Genomic DNA, 11372 nt, shown 5'->3' with positions numbered 1-11372 from the left:
ACGCTCTCTACTTTCTAGAATTATCCTGTACTTTGGCGAGTGTTTTGGTTTTTACTAGATAGGGTAGGCTGGTATATATAAGAGTGGGAAAACGTGACGCGCCAGGGTAACGTAATGTGTGTGTAGATAGTGAGTAATTGAACTGCAGTCAGAAGTATTGTTGACATTCGTTGATTAGCGTTTGTTTTAGCGCGATTGTTGAAGTTAAGTGTATCGGTAAAGTTATATTCGGAAAGAATAAACCAGTTTTATTAAGAAAGAACTTGTGTCGCTTAAGTTTCGTCGGAACGAAGTTACGGAAAGTTAATTAACAAACGGAGACGTAACACTATCAAAGAAAATCAGGGTTGTTGCTAAAGTTTCTTGTTAATTCTAGCTGCAAATAATAGTGTTGCAAAGCATGTTTTTAGAGTACAAATATGTGCTATTATTCCAATTATTAATGCTATAAATCACAAAAGCACCATAGTACAAAACATCACAATTATTTTTAGAACAGGTCAGTTTAATATTTTTGATGTACTAGTAATATAGCATCTTATGAATTTTCTATTAAAGTATCACATTTCAAAGTTATGATAAAGGCAAACTGTTTTAAATGTTTTTCAGATTTGCAGTGTGGACCCCCTGCTATTATTCCAAATGGAGGCTATGAATTGGTCAATGGAACTCGTAATTATCTCAGTAGCGTTCAGTACTTCTGTGACGAAGGATATGTTTTTGTGGGACGTGCATTCTTGGTTTGTGATGTAGATGAACGCTGGAATGGCCCCCCTCCTCGCTGTGAACGTGAGTTTTCATTAAATCTGTTACTGAGATATGATTTCACCAAATAACTTAATCAAAATCATAAGTTTATTCATCGCACATTATTTATCTCACTTAGAGAAATGTATATACCATCACATCTAAACAACATTGTACACTTATTTCCCTATTTATTCCATACAAATATAACCAATATTTTAATATAGTCACATACAACACAATTCGTTACCAAATAACATTAAACTTTGTTTCAGTAAATGTAGCTCACTAATGAATAATACTACAGTACAAATTTTCTCAATTGATACTGGTTATTACCATAACACATTTTTTTTTTACATTTTAAGACAATGGTACAGTTCACTTCTTATCAACTTAAATACAGTTTCTTATACCTTTATAACATTGTGACACAGTCTACTAAATATATTGTCATGCAGATATTTCAGAGCTTAAAAACATTGCAGTTCTAGCCTTATGATCCACAATGTTATGTTTACTTCTTACATCAGTACCATCAACACATTTTCTTACTTTATATGTCCCCCTTTCTAATAGTTGCTGTTAGATATACACGACTGTTTCAGTTTTAGTTTAATGCCAGGGGTATAATTTAGATAGTTTATATAGTGTCTGTGTTTTATTTAGTTATTTTTAGAAGCCATATTTTGTAGTACGTTTGTTTATATAACTGTTTGTGAATCATACGTTGGGTAGTTCGATTGTTGTGGATTAGCATTTGCTTACAATAATGAGATTATTGCACAATGTTGTTAAAAACTTTCTGAGTTTGAATTTCTTGTTGGTTGATTTAAGTATTATTGCATCAGAATAACTAGTATTGCATGGAATGTTCTAGACTTCTGTTAGGGTATAAATATGCATCAAAAATTAATATTTAGTTCTAGTTCTAGACTGCGTGATTGTGAGTTTAGTGATAAAAAGTGTATAATGGCGATTTTTCAAGTGAAATAATTACAGACTGTATTGTAACAACAGAGTAGAGAAGAATGATTTGTCTTGTCAATTGTGTTCTAAAGTAACTGAACCAGCTGTGGACTTTGATGAAAAAGAGACAGTTATTTAAATCTCTGGATACAACTATGGTAACAAATGGTGTAATGAACAATTGTATATAAGTTTGATTTGTTTTTAATATATTATTTCAGAACAAGAAGAATGTGTTGCTGTTTGTTTATATTTGAAATTTATTGCCAAGGAGTCACAGACACCTACTGTAAAGAATCCAGCCTTACGAAACCTGACAGTGGCTGTTTTATTATAATTTATATCATGTTGTGGTGCTATATCCTTCTTATGGGTTCTTTTCTCTCAGTCATTTGTTTGCTTTGTTAACATACTTTATATGTTAACTACACTGTATTAACATATTGATTCTACAAAGGTCTGTAGTTGCCTTTCTGTATTTGCCTTTAATCAAACATTTGGGCTCTGATTTTCCCATTTCTACTCACACCTTATCACTTGTTCCTACAAGGTTTCAGACTTTTCTCTTAGGATCATTTCCAACATGAGATGGCAGGCTAGTCCCATTTAAGCAGATACAATATGATTAGAATAGAAACATTGAAAAAATTTCTTTGTAATAATGACAATTATTTGTCACAGAAATGATAAAGAATTGTAATAATAAAATTAATTTAAACTATTTAACAAATATATAATTCTAAGAAAATAAAAATTGTTTTTTTTATTAGATACATAAAGAAAACTTGCTGTTGATAATCATACTACTTTGATGGAGGTTTTGTTTTTACTTTTGTGTGTGTGTGTGTGTGTTTGTCACCAAAATTTCTCAAAAATGGCTGAATGGATAAAAGTTGGATATACTTATGGTCTATGACCCAAATTAGAAGTGATTAGTTTTTGAAGGGTCAAGGTGACGATAATTTAAAAAAATCCTTATCTGTTAACGTGGGGACCAAATGTTCACACTATTTTTGCTCTATAGTTCAGTTGAAAATGATTGGGCTTTAATGAAACCTGGTGGACACATGTAGAATATTATTTCTCATTGTCCTGCCAAAATCTTCCATGTCCTTTGATAACAACGGACATATGGACACATTTTCGTATTTTTTGAGGGCCGATTATAACTCTACTGAGTGCCTCTCTAGTTTGTACTTTTAATTGTAAACTTGCATATTATTATCATACTTAATAATGTAGAAAATATAACTGTATTATAAATTTTATGTGAATTTTAAATTAGTTTACTGGTTGATAAGAGTCTGCTAAGACACAGTTATTAAAACATTGATGCCACATTTTCAAAAACTTGTGTACAAAGATATGCTTTCCATCCCAGCTGTTATATGCAGTAGACCTCCAGGTATTGACCATGGAATCTATAGAATGACAGCCAGAACAACCACATTTGGCACCATTGTGGAGTACATTTGTAACCCTGGCTACAGACTCATTGGCCAACCTCAGCTAAAATGTGATTCAAGTGGTTACTGGGATGGAAAAGTTCCTGTCTGTAGAAGTAAGTAATTGAACAGAACTGTGTTAGCAGAACACTGTTTGAACTTGACAATATTTAGAATAGTCACTGAAGCAGTTTTACAAATTATAAACCAGTGTTGATTCAAAAAAAATAAAAGAAGTAGTAAAATTTAATATATAATATAGAAAACTCCTACAATTTGAAAATCCTTCTCTTTGTAGAAATATTCAGCAGACTTAAAAACATTAAAGATACTAGCACAAATGACTTGATTTGTTATGAAATATCATAAGCTTTGAATAAAATAAATCAGATTCAAAATAGTCCCCCGGTGGGACAGCGGTAACTCTTCATATTTACAATGCTAAATTCAGGGGTTTGATTCCCCTCTGTGAACTGAGCAGATAGCCTGATGTGGCTTTGCCATAAGAAAATGCACACACACACACACAGCTTTAAAATAAGTTTAATTTTGCATTCTACAAGCATTTTAGTATTATCTTTAATATTTTTATTTGCTTAACTTTCATTATAAAATATACAAGGACTTTTGGCAAATAACATGACAAGTTGTATATGTGTAGTTTTTAAAACAAAATTGAAGAATTTGTTCAAGCACAGTATACTTCAGATATTCTATAAGTTTTATCAAAAACATTGCTTCACATCCACATAGATGATACAATATAAATTTTGCCCTTGACATTATCCTAAGGTCATGTAAGGCATAGCAAGAGGTTTATTGCAAACACTGTTCCAAAAACATGTAAATTACATAGTAGAAACTTCATATTGGGCACTATCTGAAAATTAGTAGTTAGTAAGACTTTCGATCATAATGGATATTGCTTCAAAAATAGTGGAGATATGGGTGCATTATAAGAGTAACATCTCACTATTTGATTAGAGTTTACCCAAGAGTTGATGTTGGATGCTGTTGACTAGTTGCCTTCCCTCTAGTGTGTCAGGATAAAATTAGAGATGACTATAATATAGGTAGCTGTTTTGCATGGTTATTTAAAATAAACAAACAAAAGCTTTCAAAACCTATAAGACATAGCATCAGCATCATCCTGACCACTTTTTAAAAATCACAGGATCTAACATATAGGATACATTATGAATTTTACCTTGTTTTTTTTTTCTGAAATATTTTGCAAGATATATTATAAACATCATCCTAAATATTATTCGATAACAGGGATAAAACATAGTACACAAATTTTTTATTACACTGTTTCAAAATCACATGTACAGTATACATTTTATGGTACCAGGTTTTCCAAAATCAGTGTATAAGATGCATACTTAATTTTTATGTTTACAGATGCGCAAATTACATATAACTGTGTTGCTGTATGATATTTCATGTAAAATGTTTATAAAACATTTGTTAATTTCAATTTGGCTTAGACATTTTATAGTAGATAAATTTTGAACATTAGTATTTTCATGCTGAAAAAACTACAATCTTAAATCATATTTGAATGTGTGTTTGTGTTTATACATAATTATGTACAAGTTTTAGTCTTATGCATGCATAGATGGTTAATGCATTATAGTCCTGAACTCTAAAAAGTGTTTGTAGGATAGACTCTTTGAATGTTCCTTTTTGATAATTTTCATGATACCTGTATTATGTAAATTACCAAAAACAGCTTATTAACTTTGTAGTTTGTTTTGATACTTTAAAAGTATTATCAAGAATTTAATGCTTTGTTAATCAAAATTAACATGTTTTCATATCAAATTCTGCTCTTTCAGAAGAAACACAAGTTTTCTTACCATTGGCATCAAAAGCAAGCATAGAGCATCCAACTACATTAAGGAAAACAAGACCAATGGATCCAGAAAATGCTGCTATTCCACACAGTAAACAACCTCATCTTCTACCAAGATCTTCTCTTACAAATAGGTTTAAATCTGACTCAGTATACACTAGACAAGAAGGCCCTAATGGACACTCCATAACCATTTCTACCACACCTTCCTCTTTCTTCATAAACCAAATGATATCATTTCAACGTAACTTAAACTCACAAGACCCAAACAAATATGCTACATACACATCAAGTGAACCATCCAGTTCAAGTCTTCCAATTGTGAACTTTAGCTCCAGTGAAGATGCTATGCAGGTTATATCAAATGTTCGAACAGAATCACCATTCGATACTGCTGACAATGTTGAAAATCAACATGGGAAGAAACAGAAAGAATCTCTTGCTATGTCTGCAAGGCTTAATATGGGTAATTCCATTGTATGTTTATTAAATATGTAGGTCAATCAATTGTTGTCAGATGTTATTTTATAATTTTGAGAGCTATGATGATAAAGATGTGCATTAAAGCTCTTATATAAGGAAGACCAAAACTTTTACAATGTTTTAAATGTTCTTAAATAACCAATTTAAAGCTGATTCATGATATTAAAAGGTTATGTTATGAATTAGAAACCTTAAAGTATTATTTTAATATCCTGTGGAGCATATATTTGTGCTGTGCATCAATCACTTGCTGCTATAAGGTATTCAGTATTTTAACTAAAAATATATATATATCAGACAATTTCATCTTTACTCCCTAACTTTTTTACTATTGCAAGAGTTATGATAATTTGTTTTACTTGTAGTAATATTAGTAATAATATTTCATGAATAATAGAAATTTTAGTTTGTCAAAAATGTCTGTGTACTTATTACTTGTGACTTTAGAATTTTCAGGAAAAAAAAGGCCCTGATCTATACTCATTAACTTTGGGGTGGAATTGTTTTAATTTGGCTAACCATTAACGCTCTTTGGTTGAAACTATACTTAATATAACTGTATTAAAATAATAATAAAAAATTTAGGCTAAAAGAACAGGTAACTTACAAAAGTTTTAAAGTTATATTTTTCTTTGTGAAATAGAAGAGCAGTAATTACTCCTGGCTTCTAATAAACACTTGACTGGTAAATTATGGCATTTGACATTTAAATAAGTCACATTAACCACAAGTTTATCAAAAAATGTTTGCAGAGTGTATCTATGGATTACTTGGCTGAATAAAGGAAAGACTCTAGACAACAAAGTTCTGCACAAAATCAAACAGTTTATTTGTCAAAACCACTGAGTCAGAGGATGTATATAGGATGCTGTACAATCTCACTTTGACTTGACTAAATGCTGTCAAGGTTATTATATGACATGGCTAATTCTCCCAGAGTTCATTGTTACTCACATCATTGTTTAAGAAAGAAAAGGGGGAGGGGACAGAGTCTGTAGTACATTTACATCTTCACATTACTGATGATTCAGGCCAAAAACTCATTCAGGACAAACCTTAAGGAATTATTCAGCAAAATGTATTAGTCACAGAAAGAACTAGAAATACCAATAGTGAATGGTCCTTTTTAATGAAAAATCAGTTTCCCTTCAAATTTAATTTATGGTTTAATGGAGATTTTATACCTGTGTGGTAGCATAATCTACCTGTTGTTTGTTATTTATCTACTTCTAGAAGTTAGAATTATCTGTTCTTTTTATTAATGTAATGAAAAATATTACAGGGCTTTAAATTTAACTATATATATAATAACTAGTGCATTTCAAAACAATTGTTTTTAATGATTGCACGAGGTAATAAAAATAATAAAGTTCTTTTGTTAGCTAAATGTAATGTATCTATTACCTTAGTGAAGAGTTTTCAAGATAGTAGAATTAAAGTAAAACTAATTTTTAAGCATGATCATAATGTATGCTTTAGTTTCACAATTTTAGTTATATATCCAAGCACTGTGGTACAACTTATCTCTATGATAGACTTAATAATTAATGAATTTGTTTTAAGTATACTTATAATAACTAGTTGCTTCCATACTTGAGTGAGGAAGCACATTGTGCTAAAATAATAATAAGCAGGCAAACAATGATTTATAAGCATAATTAAGTGATTTATTTATGGTGGATCATGCTACATATTCTGTCGAAACATGTAGTATGTTTCACCATAAATAAATCACTTCATTATGCTTATAAATCATTGTTTGCCTGCTTATTATTAGTTGCTTCCATAGTTCTCTTTTTTTTGTAAAGAAAATTACTTTTTTTTTCCTCCGATAAATTTGATATGATCAGTTGATCAGTAATAATGGTTCATGAAAATATTGTGTCTGAAACTGCAAATACACCTATTAAAACATGAAAATATGAATGAAAGAACTTAAAATCTTGTGTCCTGAGAACAAAAATCAAGTTTTACTTCTTAGCAATACAAACAGCTAGTACAACTAGAGTTAAACAAAAAAAAAAAGAATTTATTGAAATTTGACAACCACAGAAATCCAAATTGAAACTTTCAAACAATTGAAATACAAAGTTTATAATTTATCAAAACACAGTAAACATATATGTGTCTGTCCAGGACTTGATACTAACGTCAGTGAACAATGCAACATAAATATATCAAGATTGATAATTATTTCAATAAATAAAGGAATCGGGAAAAGAACCATATGAAGAAAAAACCTAATTCCAAAATAACAATATTCCATATTTAAACTACAAAATCATTAACAACATGAAGTAATAATCAGTAATAACACTCATCAGCTATATCTCGTGAACTAACTTGTTGAAGCTCATGGCAGGGTTTTTTATTCAGTCATTAAACCATGAGATTTCATCTCGTGACCATAAATTTTCATAATGTTTTGCAACATTAACAATATCTATAAGTCACCACTAGGGGAACTGGTTTCAATCTCATAATACATATATACTTACTCAAAATGAGTGTCGTTAGCTAGAAGGTGAGATAGAGCTTTAATGTAACTCAAAATTTAAATGATAGAAGGAATAATAAATGAATGGTAAACAAAACTGTAATAACATTAGAAGAGTATTTGTTACCTCACAAGCATAATAATTCTGTTGTGTTACATATATATATTTATGGGTTGTGTTTTTGAAACATATATTACATTTATTCTTTTAGGAGGTATCATTGCACTTGGGGTGTTCGGTGGATTTGTCTTCCTTGCAGCTGTCATCACCATTATTGTCATAATTGTCCGAAGGTGAGTTTTGAATATTTCTGTTTCCTCATCTTATTATGCAGCTAATTGTCCTTTGTTTTTCAGGTTACTTAGTAACTGAAGTTTTTTCCATAGTACATTAGTTTATTTTTTTGTGGAAGAATTATCAAAAATATATTCAAGTTGAACAGTTTATTAAATATGAATAAGTTTTCATTCAGTCAAGTTAGAGGTTTATATAGTAATAATGAAAGAAAATGGTCTGTTTCTTTTAAAACTATAAGTGTGTAAAATAGAGTTGTTTATGTGTAACAGTAACTGTGCTTGCACTTAACATCATATAAAATAATATTTTTGTTTCCCAAAGCTCTTCCTCCGTGGATAAAATTCGAAAACAACAGTTTTGGAATTCAGCGTCTCCACACCCCTCACAGAATGTTGGGTATCTAAGTTTTTATCAGTAGTAACTCAGGTAAACATATTCTTGCTTTCTTTGTTTTCACTTGCCTCAAAGAACTTTTCTCTTTGAATAATGTAACTGCAAGTTCTATGGCTTCACACAGAAATTATAAGTTTATATCTATTTTATCTTGTTATAACTGTATTTTTGCTGTCTTTCATTTCAAGTGTTAAGTAAGCGTACCTGGTAAATACTTACTTAATTTCTTAATTACTAATTAAGTAATTACTCCTTTTAGGTTGTAATATTGTAATTCTTAGAAGATGCCAAGATACAATTTTTATTGTTAAAAAGTCTTATTTTTCACTCTTTTTTTTTTTTACTTGAGAATTGACATTTGTTTCTAAGACTATCATTACAAATCTGATAAGAATATAATAACTATCATTGTTGTTTTTTACAAATGCACCATAGGTCTAAAAACATAATTCCAAATGGCATAAAAAACATGTAATGTATGAAGAAATTTATATTTTACTGCAACAATCTAAAGTGGGAGTCCAAAGCCAATATACTGCAGCTATTATAGCAAAATTGTTACTTTGACAATTAAACAGCATATTTACAACAACTCATTTTGGATAAATGTATAAGAGTATGAATATATTTTTTGCCACAGATACAAATTACTAAATTTATACAATATTTCTTTATTTGAATTGAGCAAAATGTGTTTGTAAAAATATGTCACCAACATAAACTTAAAACAGCTTGCAGTAAACCAATAATACAAAAATCTTCTGTGCTATTAAATTACTGCAAACATTTTTTGAGTTAAAATAATTTTGGTTTCTAAGGTAACAGAGTTGAAATTGTGTTCAGTTTTGAAAGTGATATATGAAAAAATCTGGAACCATAGACACTTTAACGAATTTTACGTAATGTGATCCACATGCTGTTCTTGTAACTTGAAACAAGCTAGAAGAGGATATTTCCATTCTCTTTGAACACTGCAAAGCATATTTGTCATTGTCAAAGGTCCAACACTTGTCGCAAATTTATTTTTTCAGATATTTGGTGTCCCTGAACTTCTCTTTTTACGCACATGCCTTGAGCAGTCCTCAGAAAAAGAAATCTATGGGAGTCAAGTCTGGAGATCTTGGGGACCATGCCTGTCAATCCAATGTTCTAGGAAGGTGTCATTCATCTAAGTTTGGATTTCTGAGCTGCAAGTCACTTATGGTTCCAGACTTTTCAGACACCCCTATATCAATTCATTATGCATTAAATACAGTTTACTGTTCTGAGTCCTTTCCTATGATGTTTTATTTTGGAAATGCATCTTTAATTTATATAAAAATTAAAACCTTAACTATTTTATTTAAATTCTTTTGTAAATACTGTATAAACCACAAGATGAATAAACTACATCTAGAAAAACAAAATGGTATTTTGTTCTTATTCATTATATTCTCTACAAGAATAGAGCATTATAAAACACAAATAAATCTCCCTGCTGCTGTTTTTCCTCACAGTTTTGACCAAATCTTAATCTTATTAGTGTTAAAAATAAATAAAAGCCATTGTGATGCCTATAGAATTATTTAAGTGTAATTATTAATAAATTGCTAATCTTTTTATTTGTAGATACTAATTACTAACTGATTTATATTCTACATTTTGGCTGCTAATCTGCTGCCATCTCCATGAAAGTCCTGAGGGGGACTGGGTTTGTAATGGTAATGGCCAGGATTTGGTGCTGTTGTGTTGTCCACTTGTCGGGGTATCTCCTGTTAAGACTTAAATCAACTACTTGAATACTTTCAAGAGGGGTATTCAGATTTACCTTATTTCTGTGCCAGGTTGCCTGAATATGTTATCAGTTAGAAGGACATAGAAGGTTTCTTTTATCATCCTCTTATCATATGTGGTTCATATCCCATTGTTTTTTTATTATTATATTTAATTGTACATTTTCCTCTGGCATGATGGGCTATTGCTGATAGATCTGTATTACAGCCTTACATATCTTTCATTTTCCAAATTCTAACTTTTGTTTCTCCAATAAATTGGAATCCACATTCATCAGGGATGCTGTAACTGACATTTTATTGTTCAATTGGGTCTTTAGGTGGTTTGGTGTGGGCTAACAGCGATTGTGTTGTGTTGTGGCCTCTGAATACTGTTCTCAATGTACACTGTTTACACATCCTCTGTATTGTTGTAGCATTGTTCTTTCATTGACGTACTATTTCAGAATGATCCTGTGAAAATATTTCAATGTTCAGTCCACATGAAAAGAGCAAATAACTTTATTTGATGATTTAGCATTTCCATAAATTGGAAAACTGTTTCACAAGTTAATACTATTACTTACATAATTATTAAACATTAAAAATCAACACGTTTTTTCTTTTAATTCCTCAAGTTTGTCCTTATCTAATTCAAAGTTCAAGGCTACCCACAGATTTTATATAGAAATGAACGTAATATAGTATCGGTGTAGCAGTAGTTTACATTATTTACTATGATAAAGTCCATAGTACAGTGTACAATATGGCCCACAAAATCTTTGTTGTGAAGCAGTGGGCTATCTTGGGTATCAAAACTAGAATTTTAGCATCATAAGCTCTCAGACTTACTGCTGAGCTAACAAGGGGCATCATTAATTATGAATCAACTTGCAAATTTGTATTGTAAATGTAATTTTTTATTAGATTC

At 30.3% G+C, this 11372-nt stretch overlaps 1 protein-coding gene across 1 annotated transcript in view; it reads left to right on the top strand.

The window, feature by feature from the left end:
- Nucleotides 1-10098, top strand: part of LOC106456921 (limulus clotting factor C-like) — a 55888-nt gene extending 45790 nt beyond the window's left edge. The window contains exons 8-13 of the mRNA XM_022382700.1: nucleotides 610-789; nucleotides 3098-3277; nucleotides 5003-5485; nucleotides 8212-8293; nucleotides 8619-8723; nucleotides 9722-10098. Of these exons, the coding sequence (XP_022238408.1) occupies nucleotides 610-789; nucleotides 3098-3277; nucleotides 5003-5485; nucleotides 8212-8293; nucleotides 8619-8715 (1022 nt within the window). The 3' untranslated portion in view covers nucleotides 8716-8723; nucleotides 9722-10098. The remainder of the gene's footprint in view (nucleotides 1-609; nucleotides 790-3097; nucleotides 3278-5002; nucleotides 5486-8211; nucleotides 8294-8618; nucleotides 8724-9721) is intronic.
- Nucleotides 10099-11372: the final 1274 nt, after the last annotated feature.

This window comes from Limulus polyphemus, unplaced genomic scaffold, assembly GCF_000517525.1.
Source record: "Limulus polyphemus unplaced genomic scaffold, Limulus_polyphemus-2.1.2 Scaffold272, whole genome shotgun sequence".
In the NCBI taxonomy this organism is placed as follows: Eukaryota; Metazoa; Arthropoda; class Merostomata; order Xiphosura; family Limulidae; genus Limulus; species Limulus polyphemus.
This window is presented reverse-complemented; position numbering and strand designations above follow the sequence as displayed.